Below are 17,114 nucleotides of genomic sequence, written 5' to 3' on the forward strand. Positions count from 1 at the left end.
ATATATATATATATATATATATATATATATATATATATATATATATATATATAGCCCTTGTGTCTAGTGCTGACTCTCTCTCTGTTCTTACCACAACTATCAGGGAAAAACACCCCTCCAAAAATTTTATAAATAAACAAACAGAATGAGCAATAGAGTAGGGGTTCTTTTGTTTGTGAGTTAAATACTTATAGGCATCCTGACCCACAAAATACTTGGTTCAGCTCGGTAAGGGCTTGAAGTTTATGAGAATTTGCTTATTTAAATATATTAATTCATAACTTTTCTAGTCTTTAGTAAAGCCTGCAGATCTGCAGTTGCCATTTCAACATCTCTGCATACAAACATACACACAGATGTTCACAGGTAGACTTTAGAAATGGCAGAGACTTGGACTTGGTGTGAGAAAATGTTCAGATGAGTGAGCAAGTTGCTATGGCATGCTATTCTATGCTATGTTTGTGCCTCTAAGTGTGTCTTGCAGGTTCCTGTTCTTAAACCATATCCACTGACATTCTGTGGAAAAAGTGAGGAGGACATGTCAGGAGAAGATTGAATGTTATCTGAGCTGCATGTATCCTTACGAATCTTACATCAATTTCACGACTCTATCAGCAGCCTCGTTAGCAGGAAACTTACATAGCCATAATTGTTGATTGGTTATTGTGACAAGGAATTTTCAAGTGTCCTTCCAAACTGTGGAAGTGGTAATTTGCTGTTTGGAATGATATCACTGGCAGATTTGGTAATATAATATACTCTAATTCAATCTGCAGGTGGGCATGGTGTTTTAGTGGTTAGCACGTTTGCCTTGCAGCTCCAGGGTTGGGGGTTCGATTCCTGCCTCCACTTTGTCTGAGTGCAGTTTGCATTTTCTCCCAGTGCTTCGGGGGCTTCCTCCGGGAACTTTGGTTTTCCCTCCCGCAGCCCAAAGACATGCATTGTAGGCTGATTGTCATCTCCAAATTGTCTGTAATGTGTGAATGTGCCCTGTGATGGGTTGGCATCCCGTCCAGCGTGTTCCCCACCTTGTGCCCTAAGTCCCCTGGGATAGGCTACCCGCGACCCTCTGTAGGATAAATGGTATGGAAGATGGATGGATAAAATCTTTAATAAATGTCATGGCAGTGTAATATCATGTGGTGACATTTAATACTGTTATCTCACACAAGCCTAGTTACAGTGCTTGTTTAACTATAGTGCCCAGTGCACTATAACTCTCAAAAGGCCAGGTCTGTCCTGAGGAATACTTTCTTCCTGTGTCATTCCACTTTATTACACAGAACTTTATTTATGGACTTTAATGTTGTGAATTCTTTATATTACCGGATTTCTTGAGTTAATACTGATGTCTGGTGAAAATTTCATGTGAATAACCTCCTTGGAAATATATTTACTGAAAACAATGTTGAAGCATCCAATACTTATTTCCCTTAAATGTAGCGCAACTCAAGAACCCCATACAGTGAGAAATGGTTCTTGACAAGGAGAAGGCTGTTTGCTGAACCTATGGTGCTGTAAAGAACCATTAAAGAATCTATATTTTTAAGAGTTGTACTTGCAATTTTTATTCATTGTTGGCTGTTTACCAGAAGGCAGCAGCAGCAACATCCTACAGGTTTTGCCAGACTGCTTCACAGAGTTACAAATTCTGGTATACACTCAAATTGGGCAACCACTGCTACTAAAGATTATACACAATCAACAGACAATTCTTCAGACTCCATCTTTCCACTGATATTTACTTACAGAAAGGAAATATATATTATACACAAACTTTTCTACTGACATTGATTACTGTATATTGTGTTTCATGCATATGTGATGAGGAACGACTGGATCTGACTGTTTTCTGCATTTTGTGGCATAATTCAAGATCTGCGTAGCTGTACCAGAGTGACGTTGGCCAGGCGCCCGAGGACACCTGCCCACGCCTGCTGCTGACTCTCTTGCCTCTTCTCACGGACCTGGTAGGCTGAATAGATGATTCCCAATATGAGTGTCTCAAAATGATCCTCATTAAAGGACTGTGCTTCCTCTTCAAGCATGACAAGCAGTTCCTCCATCGCTGGCACAGTTTTAGGTATGTCATCATTTATAAGGCTTAAGAAAACTCGTCCCTGCCTCATAGACGCCATTTCTTGGTCCCGCATTCCAACATTGTTGTCTTCATCAATCACAAGTCCACTCAGTAAAAACTAGGATGAACAGAGTGGTGTCAATTAAATATTTTCTTATATATCCTTTAACACTCCAGTATTCTTCTTAACACACCTTAATAAACTTTGCCTTCTCATTTGTCTTGGAGAATCCTCATGACCATGTTCCAGTACTTTACTAGCTGAAGTTAGATAACCCCTGGAGACCCGAGGAATTGAGCCTACATTACTTTTTTACAATTAAAAAAAACTTGTCTTTTAGTTATGCAAGTGCTCACTCGTGTGACTTTCCAGTCAATGGAGGCAATGGATGTTATAAACAGTATTGGAATGTAAAAACTATTTTAAAATGTATGCAGTACAGTGTCTAATCCTGAAATATGTTCTTTAATTTTAACATTAGCATCACTTAATGGTATTAAGATCCTACCTCATATAGCAAGTCGGCATCCCTGACAGTGGTGATTAAAGTTGGGTGTTTTCCCGGGGAAATAGCCAATGTACCTGCACACAAGGTTTATTTATTAAATCTCTTTTAAACTGTTAAACTTCCATGAGGCAGTCATTCATAAATGTCAGAATTAAGGAACTTCAAAAACATAAACATGAATAAATATTTAATGCATAAATAACTAAATTGACACCTGCTATTTCCTTTGATCAGTGAAATTAAGTTATTTGTCAATGATTCAACCCATTTCTGCCCACAAGGTCAGTGGACATATTATTTAGTAGGGGTGTATCATAAATCGATTATCATCAATTATAACTGATTATAATTAACAATAAATCTATCGCTACCTAAAAACAACAGACAACTGGAGTGTAAAAAATAATTCATGTTTTTAAACTGGTATGTAAATAGGCTAGCAAGGTTGTCCATAACTCTGACACTTAAAATAGTCCTTCGTTGTCATCATCATTCATGAATTAGTGATAGTTTCTGAACAAAGGTGGTCACATATCGACCACAGGCTACTATCATATCAAATTCAGTGGTCTCATTAAATATCAAACCATTGCCTTATGAATCTAAACCATATCACATCACAGCAGATTCAGTGGAATCATCAAATATATTGTAGAATCATTGTATTTAAAATGGAAAAGTTATTGTGAAGCATGGAAGCTTGAGATTTGCATTTTGTATTATTTAGTACAATAGTGAGCCCAGTATCACACCTTAACTTATGAATGAATGGCATCACAGAAGTTACTTTTGTCCAAGACAATTTAGGACATAGGGTGTTAGTTAGTTAGTTAGTTAGTTAGTTAGTTACAGTTACATTTATACAGTGCTTTTCTAGACACTCAAAGCACTTTACAGTGTATAGGGGAAATCTCCTCAACCACCACCAGTGTGTAGCATCCACCTGGAGGATGTGACATTAGCCATAGTGCACAAGAACGCCCATCACACATCAGCTATTAGTGGACAGGAGAGGAAAGTGATGTATAGACAATAGAGGATACAGCTCGTTTTGTGACTGTACGTCATTCCCTTCAAATGCTATTGAGCTGTAAATTATGGTATATTTTCTCTATGAGCCCATTCCGTAGTGAAATACATGGCAATTTTTACATATGATTTCATAGTTTATTTTAATAAATATCACAAATTTAAAAGGTGTGCATCATACCTAACACCTAGCTGAACACTTTACAGTTGTTTTTATGACTGTACGTGTATACCAATGTCGTATGTAACTTTAGAGACGGTCCGTTCATTTGCTCATATATTGAGAATATCGATCGTCCAACATCAAGCCAACTTTATGCCAGTGAATTTCGCCAGGACACCGGGGTATTCTCCTGATAGGGTGGTATTTCTTGGGACACCGGGGTATTCTCCTGATAGGGTGGTATTTCTTGGGACACCGGGGTATTCTCCTGATACGGTGGTATTTCTTGGGACACCGGGGTATTCTCCTGATAGGGTGGTATTTCTTGGGACACCGGGGTATTCTCCTGATACGGTGGTATTTCTTGGGACACCGGGGTATTCTCCTGATACGGTGGTATTTCTTGGGACACCGGGGTATTCTCCTGATACGGTGGTATTTCTTGGGACACCGGGGTATTCTCCTGATAGGTGGTATTTTTGGGGACCCCGGGGTATTCTCCTGATAGGGTGGTATTTTTTCCAAAGAAAATTATTACTAACTAGAAAGATATAGATACTAAATTCACTTTTGTCATTAATATAGCATAAACCCCTAAAAATCAAAGTCTCTCCTGGACAAAAAAAAGTAACAAAAATGCAGTCAGTAAAGTTGAAGTTCAGTGCGTGATGACAAATGGCTGAGCCAACACTTGGCTGGATAACTGGGCAATGGAATGCTATGAATGCAGAACCAGTTTCATGGATGTGCAGCTTTGTTTCTATTTTAAAAAACAATCCCCCAGGTTTATACGTTGTACCAAAATCTGTGCGTGTACAAGGTGCACAAATACAACAAGCTACAGGTCGTCAATACATTGATTTTTCAAATCCAGTCTGTAGGCTACAGAAGAATTTGAGAGCCTAAGTTTAACTGCCATGCCTTAGAAAACTGACAAAAAAAGGCAACGTCACAAATGTAAAATAGGCAAAAGTTATAACTGTAAATTAGTACCTGAATATGTGTGCCAAAGGTCCCTGAAAATCACGAGACACAGAAGAATCCGTGCGAACTGAATGAGCTGCATATTCCCCGACATTATCCTTCAACATCTACACATCCGCCCTGTTTCAAGAGCTGGAGAAAAGCAGAGGCAGGATGTGCTTCAAGTTTAAATCCTCGGAGTGTCGTGTGTCGCAGTTGCTCTATCTGTTCTCGCATTGCTCCACCTGCGGAAAAACCCTCGTTTCAGCCAACCCTCAGTGGAAAATAATACTGACTCGAAGATATCAGTATGCAGGGCCTTGCATAAGTATTCGCCCCCTCCACATTTTGGTAGTATTACAAGCTCGAACCGAAATAGACTTAAGTGGGATTATATATCATGAAGCTACACAAAATAGTCCATAATAGCTATTCAAGTGTGTATTGGGGGTGTGTGTAAATAATTAAAATTGCATTTTAATTATTTACAAATTAAAATGCAATTCTTGTGATTGCATAAGTATTTGCCCTCTAAATTAGTTAGGCTGCATAATTAAGTCACATTATTAGTTGAATGTTTTGTGCAATAAAAGTACAGCTACGTCTGGACGGCCTCAGAGATTGTTAGAATGTCAAGACAAGGTTTTATTATCCATCCATCCATCCATCGCCTACACAGAGTTGCGGGGCAGCCTGAAGCCTATCACAGGGGACCCCGGACACAAGGTGGGGGACACTCTGGACAAGGTGCCAACCCATCGCAAGCCATTCACACACTACGGACAATTTAGAGATGCCAGTCAGCCTACAGCGCATGTCTTTGGACTGGGGGAGGAAACCTGAGTGCCGGGAGGAAATCCCTGAAGCATGGGGAAGCTCCGCAAACACAGGGCAGAGGCAGGAATCAAACTTCCAAACCAGGAGGTGCAAGACAAACATGCTAACAACTAAGCCACCGTGCCCCCAGGTTTGATTATTGAAAAATAGAGCACCATTAAATCCATTATTAAACATGGAAAGAGCATGGCCCAACATTCCAAATGTCCAGTAAAATTCAGTAACTAGGTATAGAATTTATTAGCCCAAGAAGACAACCAAGAGGTGTAGTCAAATCTTTCCAGATTGTAGTCAATCTTTCCAGCCTAAGTTAAAAAAAAAAAAGACAAAAGGGTTTGTAGATATATAAAAAAATAATAATCAAACTTTATTGAAACAACAAAGTGAGACAATCTGCAGAAAGTCTAAATTGTGCAAACACACACAAGCCCTTTTTTTATATACCTTTCTGCCACTGCAAACTTATCATAGATGGGGTTTTACATTTTCGCATTAAAAACAAACCAATCTCCTTCCCCACAATTAATTATTCATGTCTATATGATATCTTAGATTTGTGGAGCAGTTAGTTGCTTTTCTTGAAAAAGTTTTATGATGACAAGGTTTCTTTAAAAAAAAATTGTTTCACTCAGACAGAGTGTTTGTTTTTTGTTTTTCTCTGACCAAAATTCCCTTCTTATGTCTCACTGAGTTCTGTCCTAGCTGATATCTGACTTCCTTCCTGAGGCCCTATCCTAACTTGATCATTGGTATCGGGCCTCAAGGTTGTTCACTTACAAAATCAGTTTCTGTGCAGAAAAGTACAAGATGGTACAGAAAAACAACTACTGTGCGGTAAGACAGAATTCATGTAACTCAGTACACACTTAAAATATAACTTGATTAGAAAGTGTTTTATGCTTCTAAAATATTGATTACACATATAAATTATGCATGTTAACTAATATTGATTATTAGCTTATGCTTCTTAATTCTAAATGTTGTTCATACATATTGATTGTACTTTACTAACATATGCAAATGTTAGTTACACATATTGATTACACTTTATCAATATATACTATAGAGGCCAAGGGTAACTCAGGATGCTACCACCACCATGCCTCACTGTGCTCAAGGGAGCTATATACATATACACACCATGATATTTAACTAGTGATATCTTGTAATCTGTTTGCATAATTATTGGTGCCTTAACCACAACCAACTTTTTTTTTAGATATTAGGCTATGCTTGTTTCATATACATTAGCAATTAAACACGAGTAGACTCTTGAAACAGTGTAACTGGATTATTTCTTTAAATGAAGACTCTCTTCTAGTGACAGACACCAGGTTGTGATTTAAAATCCCAGGACTACCTTGGGCCCTCAGTTGTATATTTGGATTGTTTTCCAGGTGCATATATTAAACACGTCCACTATTTTAGCTGTAAAATCTTAAAAGCAATCCTGATACTCAATGCATGAAACAAACGAAAGCACCAGGGTCTGTTAATAAAGAACTGCTAGTGCTGATGTTGCTGCAATGACTGGCCTCCACCGCAACGTGGCAGCAGTGAGCTGCAAAAACACAGCCGGGTTCTCTGTCTGTCCCTTATATCAACATGTAGCATGCAAGATATGGCTAATGAAAACACGCTTCATTGGAGAGCTGGCTAGTTGCAACTGAAAAGTGAATAACCCCGCAAGTACGCTAAACTGTTTTACAAATATTAACGTGTTTATTTCATGTATTATTGAGCTACAAGAATTTATTTGACGAACTACAGCTAGCGTTAGCTGCTTTTTTTTACTGGCTAGTCAGTGGTAGCTAGGTATGTAACAGCTAGGTATGTAATAGTGGGCAAGCAGACATGAGTGTAGCTAATGAACTTAATATAATGAAAGACGAGGTAATTATTTACGTTTCACTGGTTTGTGTGCTTCTGAGCTGCTGGTGTGACTAATCTAGTATATATCAGCTAGCACAGGAAGTAAAGTTTGCTTGGCCCGTGTGTGTGTGTGTGTGTGTGTGTGTGTGTGTGTGTTACAGTAAGTCGAAAATCTGTGTCACCTCACACACATGACTTGCTTCTCATATATAAGCACCTGTTGAAGAAGCAGATAGATCACAGGCTGTACTTGCTGGAGAAGCATTTCCACAATGAATAATGCATAATTAAATCAGCTGTAATTCTGTGTTTTCTCGTTGTACTGTTAGTTACTGAGGTGATTGATTGATCTTTAGTAGCCATTTTATCCTGCTCAGGGTTGTGGTGGAGCTGGCAAGAATACACACTCAGGTCCATTGCAGGGCACTATGCATACACACAGAGACACACACACACACACAAAAAAGAATATGTACCTTCTGCCAGAATCCATTATCATTGAAACATGTTTTATTAGACTGTACTGGTCTTAACCCCGTGAGAAATGTTTGTTTTTTTGTTTTTTTTTTATTCAGTCAACACTAAGAAAATTTTAACAAAGTCAAACCTAATGCAATTTTGGAGTTTTCTCTGTGATCTGTGGCTTTCATTTATTTATCCAGACGAGTAGATGTATATGTGGTCTGTAATGTTTCCACCAGACTAGACAGCTGCAGCCCACATCTGATGCCATGGAGTCGTGTGATGACGGAGGCCTCAACGTGGGTGCTTCCTCTATAGAGGAGAACTACTTCCAGGGCTACACGTTTACAGACCGTTCGCATTCCAGCCGTGTTGTCAAGAGCATTATGGACCTGTGTTTGGAGGATGGCTTGTTTGCAGATGTCACCATCACTGTGGAAGGCAGAGAGTTCCTCCTGCATCGCCTAGTCCTTTCGGCCCAGAGCAGCTTCTTCAGGTCCATGTTCACCTCGAACCTCCGAGAAACTCACGATCGCCACATCGAGCTGAAAGATGTCAGCGCACCTGTCTTTCAGCTGCTGGTGGATTACATCTACCACGGCACCATCAAGCTACAGGTGGAAGACCTGCAAGACACCTACGAAATGGCTGACATGTACCAGCTCACGGCGCTGTTTGAGGAGTGCTCCCGCTTCCTCTCACGAACTGTGGATGTTAAGAACTGTCTTCAGGTGAGTCGAGGAGAACTGTTCAACTGCTCCAAACCTCAAAAAGCAGTAGCACTGGCTAATTCAGATCTCTGTTTTAGGTGATGTGGTTGGCAGACAGACACAGTGACCAGGAGCTCTATACAGCAGCTAAACACTGTGCTAAAATTCATCTGGTACAGCTGCACCAGACAGAGGAGTTCCTCAACCTCCCTTTACGTCTCCTCATCGACATCATCAAAGGTGGGTGGTGTAGGACTGAAAAATGTTTTGCTTTCAGGTGTGGACAAACCATTCCAACAAAAAAAAGCAAAGAATGAAGTAACATAATTTACCACAGAAATATGACAAGCTAATTGTGTAATAATACAGACTATTGAAAAATAGTGCGTACTTGGGCGGGCTAACTTTGTCTTTGGTTCTGTCTTTGATTATATGTCTGGTGATGAGTCATATCCTGTTTTTGCACTAAACAAAAAGGCAGAAAGTTTTTGGTTAGAATTTCATCAGTGGGCTGAAGTGTTTTCACTCGCTTCAGGACATTTGCGACAGCTGGTTTATGAAGTTTGCTGGCAAGATTATAGTTGATTCCTCCCACCCTGGACACAATTCTTTCCATCCAATTCCCTCCAGTAGAAGATTCTGAACCATAAAAGCCAAAAAAACAACACTCCATGAACAGTTTTTCATCCAGATCTGTGGCTCTCATTAACCATAGTGGACATCTTGCACTCTAGCTTGAAATGAATTCGGAAGCTATACACTGTTTCACGGTGTAAAGATCTATATCGCACTGCAAATACAGTCAAGTCCATAAGTATTTGGACAGCGACACAGGGTCCCTTTATTTTCACAGTCTAATGTAATTGGGACAGTCGATTAATAAGCAGTTTCATGGCTAGGTGTGGCCTGTTTCCTCATTATTTCATGGTAAATGTAGGAGATTAAAAAGGTCTGGAGTTGATTACAAGTGTTGAATTCTCAATATTCGATTCATGGATGTGTCCATGGAAGTGAAGGAAGCCATCATTGCGCTGAGAAACCCAAAACTGACCTATCACAGACATAGCAGGAACTTTACGAGTGGCCAAACCAACAATCTGGTACATTCTTAAAAAGAAGGAATGCTCGGCCGAGCTCAGCAACACCAAAACGCCTGGAAGGCCACAGAAAACGACGAAAGTGGATGATTGCAGAATTCTTTCCTTGTTGAAGAAAACCTTCACAACATCTAGTCAAGTCAAGATAGTTGTTGTCGTCAAAGTCTGCAATCAAGAGACGCCTTCATGAATGTAAATGCAGACTTTTTACCTCAAGAATGAAACCACTGGTAACACTCAAGAACAGAAAGGCCAGATTAGACTTTGCTAAAAAAAAAAAAATTTTTAAAGCCTGACCAGTTCTGATTAACTTGTACCAGAATGATGGGAAGAGAAGAGTATGGAGAAGGAAAGGAAGGGCCATTATCCAAAACATTCTGCGTCTGTCAAAAATGTGGAGGTAGTGCTATGGCAATTTAGAAAGTTGTCACTGTTCAAATACTTATGGACCTGACTGAATGTATCATTGTGCAAATATCTATGTAACACTTTGAAATGTGTCATTGTACAATGGAATATAGTCAGTTCTCACAGAAATGTATATGTTCAATATCCTTTGTTAGTTTTCCTTCTTCTTCACAATGGCTTTTCTTATAAAGGTAACTCCATTTATCTACATTTGTTTTCCTTCCCCTCTCCTTATTTACTATGGAATGGTCTGTGTAGTTTGGATAATCTGCTAGTGGGCAACACACCAACATGGTGACTGCATGTTGCTGCACTTTACTGTATTTTACTCTGGTTTGTAATGTGTAGTGAAATGAGTAGCTCTCAGTCATGGGACTCGTTATTGAAGCACAGTATCACACTGACTACATTAACGTCTTGCTTCTAACTTAGATGGTGTTCCAAGTTCCCAAAATCCAACTGCAGCAATCGAGTCTTGGATAAACCACAACAAAGTTGAACGAGAGGAGTTTGCAGATATGCTCTCTGATAGCCTAAAGGTATCATGTTTGGTGTGTGTGTATGTATGTGTATATATCATATCATATCATATCATATATCATATCATATCAACAAACGTAATGTTTTTTAGGCAGTAAACCACGAAGCACACGTAACACAAGGTTTATTGAATGACTGTAAGAGCAACTAAGAAAGCAATGTCTTTTAAAATCTGGGTCCGTTCTGTTTCAGGAAATTGGAGAGAATGTACACATCTATCTTATAGGCAAGGAGGAGACCCGGACGCACTCGCTGGCTGTGTCGCTTCACTGTGCCGATGATGATGCCATCAGTGTGAGTGGCCAGAATAGCTTGTGCCATCAGATCACAGCGGCCTGCAAACATGGAGGCGACCTGTATGTGGTAGGCGGCTCCATCCCACGACGGATGTGGAAGTGTAATATGCGCACGATGGATTGGGAGCGGTGTGCGCCACTGCCTCGTGACCGCCTGCACCACGCGTTGGTGTCCATAGCCTCTGAGGATGCCATCTATTCACTGGGGGGCAAGACGCTTCAGGACACGCTGTCCAACGGCGTCGTCTACTACACAGTGCGTGCCAACACGTGGACAGAGACCAGCAAGCTGGATACAGCTGTGTCCGGTGCTGCAGGGGTCCACCTCGACGGCATCATCTACCTTCTGGGTGGAGAAGAGAACGATGCCGACTTTTTTACCAGACCGTCCCGCCTTATCCAGTGTTTTGACACAGCAGCGCAGAAGTGCCGCACCAAGCCGTACGTGCTGCCCTTTGCTGGCCGCATGCACGCCGCCGCCCACAAGGACCTGATCTTCGTGGTGGCCGAGGGTGACTCGCTCGTGTGCTACAACCCGCTGCTGGACAGCTTCACACGCCTGCGCTTCCCAGAGGTGTGGAGCTGCGTGCCCTCGCTCTGGAAGGTGGCCAGCTGCAACGGCTGTATTTATGTCTTCCGGGACAAATGCAAGAAAGGCGATGCCGACACGCTCAAGCTGAACCCAGCTACATCCGTTGTGTCCGTTATCAAAGGGATTAAAATCCTTCTCACAAACTGGCAGTTTGTTCTGGCCTGATGTTTAAGTGCCATTTTCACGGGGAATTGTGGACCATAGGACATTTGCTGTGATGCTGAAGAATTTGTATTTTCAGTTACTCATTTGGCAGATGCTTTTATTCAAGGCGACTTACAATTGAGCTGAGCAGATAAGGCTTAAGGGCCTTGATCAAGGGTCCAGCAGTGACAGTTTGACAGCATTGGAATTCGAACTCTGAATTTTCCGATCAATAGTCCAGTGCCTCCACTGGCCACTGTATCGTGCTAGCACAAGTCAGTGTTTATATCTTGATCGTTTATTCACTTGTGCTCACAATGCAGTGTTGAAAAGCCATGCAGAATTTGAATTTTCAACTGTTTCAACTCTACTGTGGCGATGTAGACCTACCGTTCAGTGTCTAGTTTCACAAGGACTATATTATGAGCAGTAAAAACAAACCACCTTATGGTCTTATTACTGACACTAGAATGTCATGACCTGCTCTTATCAACTGTCCTGGAGTAAGAGTACGGACCACTGATCAGGTCACTTCTTTCGGTATAATCTTTAGTAAGATGTACAGTGCAAAACTGATGCTTGGTCATCATTCTTACTCCTAATTGTAATAAACAAGGGCCCTTTATTCAATTATAAGTATGCTGGGTAATTTGAATAGTTGACAGTGATTGTGTATGTCAAAGATTTTGTGCAGTCTGCAGTGTTGTAAAGCTCACATGAGCCCACAGTTCGAAGGCTTCTGAGTGCAGCATTACAAGCTAGCTCTAGTCATCAGGCTGTATAAACCAATACAGGGGTGTCAAACTCATTTTAGGCAGTGGTCCACGTTACACTTGGTCTGATGTCAGGTAGGTTGGAAATAATCCCTTTAGCACACCAGCCACAGCTCCTCTTCAACGTGTTCATTAACCAGCATTTATGATCAGACTGAAATTACTACAGAAAAAAAAAATCAATCATTTCAACTTATGTGAATGCAGGTTTTCATTCCAGCCAAGCAGAAGCCACACCTGATCCCACCTGTTTAATCATTAGACTCAGGTGTGGCTTCTGCTTGTGTGTGTGTGTGTGTGTGTGTGTGTGTGTGTGTGTGTGTGTGTGTGTGTGTGTGTGTATATACACACACACACACACACACACACATGAACATATACATACACACAGTGCCTTACATAATTATTCACCAGCTTCAATTCTTCCTCATTTCGTAGGGTTACAACCTGGACTTGACATGGACTTAAGTGGTATTTACCAACAACAACAAAAAAACAACAATGTGTGACTGCTTTTATTATTCTTTTTGTGAAATTTTGGAAATAGCAGGGGTGGAAAAAGTACTGAGAAATTATACTTCAGTGAAAGTGCAGATAATGTCGAAGTATTCCAACACAAATGTACTCAAGTGAACGTAAAAAAAAAAGTGCTACTTTTCATTGTACTTGATTAATTAAAAAGTAAACGTGTTTAGTTTTTTACTGATGAAACTGTTAACGTTTTCATGTCAAAAGTTACTTGTATTACTTATAAAAAAACTGTAATAAGCAAATATACCATTTTGCCAAAAAAAAAAAACCCTTAATTCACTTTCAGTAGGTTTACCGGTCATGCATGACTAATGCTATGTAGTTTGTTAATGAATTAATCAGAAGTAAAATATCATGTAATTAACCAGTATAGTACAACCAATGTTTACCATTTGCCTTGCTTTCTAGCCAGTTTTTTCTCCACTGGAATCAATGATTTTCTAACTTGGTATAAGCAAAGAAAAGTAGGCTACGTTACCTCATCATGCTTTTTCAAATGAAATTTAAAGCATGATGTAGAAAGTCCATGCTTTCTAGAGAGGCAAAGATGAATCCTCATTTTATGAGTCTTTCCCACACCAGCATATTCAAACATTTTACTAAGGAAGGACCAGTTTGTTGAAGGTTTAAATAAAAATTGAAGGAGTCAGTTAAATATGAGTAGAAGTATGCAATTTCAGTAATACTCAAGTAAAGTATAAATACCCCAAAAAATACTTAAGTATACTAATGAAGTCCAATTACTCTGGTATTTTCCACCCCTGAAAAAGACATATGGTTACAGAGTAAAAGTTTTAGCTTGCTAATGAGGGATTACATATCATTACATTACCACGCTTGGTTAGTAACCGAGTTTATGCCTCTGAATTTATTACTCAATTTTGCTCCCTAGTGGTGTAGCAGAGGCTAGCTTTTTTATCTTTCAGTTTCAGTCCACAAGATGATTTGAACTAACAGCACAGATGATAAATTCATTTGAATTTATGCGATTTATCAGGCAGCATGTTTGACACCCCTGCAGTAAAAACTGAACGCTACACAGCAAGCTCTCTTGCACAGTAATATTGATGGTGTAAAAGTTCTGAGCAGTAGTAGAACATGTAAAGTTATTTGTGCATGTGCATTGTTTATATTTTATGTCTCTTGCGTAAAGTGTCTCCCGTCGCACAGGAGAAGGGATTTCGGGTTTGAACGCCCTAAAGTATTTTGTGATGGTTCGTAATGCTTATTCATGGGTGCTTAACATAAACACACACACACACACACACACACAGCGCAGCTGATTATATGCATATTAAGTAATGTGTTCTGCACAGTAATTGCACTGTAATGTTGCTCATCAAGGGTAAACAAAGTCGTCATCGTAATTCCTCCATATCATTTTAAAAATGCCTCGCTTGGTTTGTTTAACCACAATTTATTGCCTGCCAGCTGCTATGGTGACAAACACAACCCTAACAAATCGGGATTATGCTTCTCTCCATTTGTGTTTGAGAGCTACTAGCCAGCTGGCTGCACTGAGTGTAAAAGAATCGCAGTGACGTAACACTTTAAATGCATTAAATGTAATAAAAAAACAATTTACCCAGACGTTTTCAAAACTTCTCTGCATTCACACTACATTTCCCGTATACAGCGTCCATGTGGACGTTTTTCAAGCCTCGGGAGAATTAAGAACAAACTGTACAATGCCAGAGCAGAAAACCAACTTTATAGACTAACGTTGTTCCCTTTAAGTCTTGAGGTATATGGAGGTGAGAGCCAGAGTACTGGAGGAGTTTTAATGCAGGAGGAGAATGTAAGGGTAGAGTTGGTTTTATAAGTGTTACGCTGAAAAATCTAAACAAACACATCTGAGGGATGGGTGAAGAGAAGGTTTTATATTTCAGTCTTGTTTCTGTCTGCTCTATTAAAGCACAGAACCTTTGTTATGAAAGAACCCTCTTGCTCTCACGATATTTTATTTGCCAGTGTCTATAATGCCTTAAGATGATGACACATCACGGTTACAACAGCAAATCACGATATCTGAAAGTTTCCTTTCTGCACCATCTCCTGTTGCATAGTAATACAAGTAAGATAAATGTTCTCAAGTAAATGATGTGTTAGTGCATACTTGTGTTATACATACTTATTCTTGCACATCTCGTTTTGAGCACCTCTGCATACTCACTGGAAACTAGTAAGCCTTCTTCTCTTACAGGGATGTCCCCAAAGACTCGGGTGAAGACCCTGATACTCATGCTGAAGATCCTTTCCACACACTTAGCGCTGTTTGATTTTATAGCATCCAATTGTGTGAGTAATGACTTAGAATTGGGCCATCTGGTGTCACCCTGAAGAAGATGGGTTCCCTTTTGAGTCTGGTTCCTCTCAAAGTTTCTTCTGTGTGTTGTTTCAGGGAGTTTTTATTTGCAAAAAAATGACTTGTTAAGGATCTAAATCTATAGCCAGATTTCTGTAAAGCTGCTTTGTCTATATGTCAATTGTTAAACACACTATAAAATCTAATAATAAAAAAATAATAAAAAAGTAAATCTAGACTCTGTTTTATATGGCCTCCTCTTAACTCAGGAATGCAGGAATTAGGTCTGAATTGGATTGCCTCGTTCTTTATCATTATTGGGTGACCAGTTCCTTCCCAACTATGGATATTTAAATATTAAAGCTGTCTTCTTCAAGGAATACTGTGATTCACTAGCGTTTAAACAGGGCGTGACATGTTACGAGCAGTGTGTGTGATTATGAATGGCACTGTGATAAAATAAGGGTAGGATTAGTGTAATGGTGTATGAGTGAGTTGGGGCTGGAGGCTGCCCCTAAAATGTCTGTACACAGGCTTGTACTCTGCTGTTTACAATGCAGGGGTTAGATGACCGCTGATAAGGAATATGTATTGACTATACATGAAACATTTCATTTCTCTTTCAGGATGACATCAATGCCCCAATCCACAGGCAAAGAGTGTTTATAATATGGTTTGAAAATGATTTAAATCATATTTTATGGCCTTTGCAGTCACCAGATCTCAATCCAGTTCAGCACCTATGGGAGATTTTGGATAGATGTGTTAAGCAATACTCTTCACCATCATCATCAAATAGCTTTTGGAAGATTGGTATTACAGAGACTTGTAGAATCATTGCCAAGGTATAGTGAAGCTGTTCTGGTTGTGGTCTTACTAAGACACTTTGTTTGTGAAATATAATCAATACACAGTACAGCTTGTTGTTTTGACAAAAGTGAAATGAAAAAGTACTTGTAAAAAATGTACATAGTTAGAATAATGACATAATTGTGCTCTGTTGCTTCTAATCTCTTTGTTTAGGCATTTGTTGCTTTTCCTTGTTAGCCACAAATTGTTGCTGATCACATGACTTGGCAGGCTCCTGGAATAGAAAGTAACCCGTTTGACCCAACCTCTATGGCATTTCCTCAATTTACAACCCTTAGTAAGATTTAACTTCCCTTCTCCGTATAACATTGCAGTTCAGCTACAGTGTTTTATACTGGTACTTATTTTAGCTGCTCATTATTCTTTATTTAAAATCTTTTTCATGAATATGTTTAATGGCAATAAGTCTTTATTTTAAAAAGTCACATGGGATCCAGAACTAGATACAAAAATAAGTAACTGATTTCTAATTCATATTTCCATAGATTTATTACAAATTGTGCAAATCAGTTAGTATAAACAAAAAATGCTTACGTGGCAACTGTCCACTTATTCAAATTCTGTATCAAATCTTTAAAATCTATCAAATTCTTTAGTTACACAAGGAAATGTGAACAATCCTAACTTATGAGGGCTAAGTCTGTGTCTTGATCATCAACCCTCCAGGAATTGTGTTATGATCATAGCATGACTTACAAAATCCAGAGATGTGTCTTGGGAAAGTTATGAATGACATGGTGTTTCATGTGCCTATTTGTGTCCTCGAAGTAAGCTGAACGGAAAAGGGGGGTGGGAAAGCTAGAACTTGATCATTCGATCCCATTGATGTGTCTCAAGAAGCATTGATACTGTAACTCAAGACAAATACCATGTCAGACTTTGTGAACTATTCTAAGCATCAGTTGCTGACACCAGAGCAGGAGGCATTGGGGG

General features: G+C 39.6%; 2 protein-coding genes across 2 annotated transcripts; one reads left to right on the forward strand and one right to left on the reverse strand.

The window, feature by feature from the left end:
• Nucleotides 1-1,552: 1,552 nt before the first annotated feature.
• Nucleotides 1,553-5,005, reverse strand: LOC108263978 (protein FAM180A). The gene is made up of 3 exons (XM_017465237.3): nt 4,775-5,005; nt 2,590-2,663; nt 1,553-2,198 (listed from the first exon to the last, which is right to left on the reverse strand). The coding sequence occupies exons 1-3, from the start codon at nt 4,857-4,859 to the stop codon at nt 1,872-1,874; spliced, it is 486 nt and encodes a 161-aa protein (XP_017320726.1). The 5' UTR covers nt 4,860-5,005; the 3' UTR covers nt 1,553-1,871.
• A 2,121-nt stretch (nt 5,006-7,126) lies between these two features.
• Nucleotides 7,127-12,332, forward strand: kbtbd4 (kelch repeat and BTB (POZ) domain containing 4). Its single transcript, XM_017465841.3, has 5 exons — nt 7,127-7,270; nt 8,155-8,646; nt 8,724-8,865; nt 10,563-10,669; nt 10,863-12,332. Exons 2-5 carry the CDS (start codon nt 8,185-8,187, stop codon nt 11,721-11,723), a joined length of 1,572 nt encoding a protein of 523 aa, XP_017321330.1. The 5' UTR covers nt 7,127-7,270; nt 8,155-8,184; the 3' UTR covers nt 11,724-12,332.
• The last annotated feature ends 4,782 nt before the right edge of the window (nt 12,333-17,114 follow it).

The sequence above is a fragment of the Ictalurus punctatus genome, chromosome 4, assembly GCF_001660625.3.
Source record: "Ictalurus punctatus breed USDA103 chromosome 4, Coco_2.0, whole genome shotgun sequence".
Taxonomy (NCBI): Eukaryota; Metazoa; Chordata; class Actinopteri; order Siluriformes; family Ictaluridae; genus Ictalurus; species Ictalurus punctatus.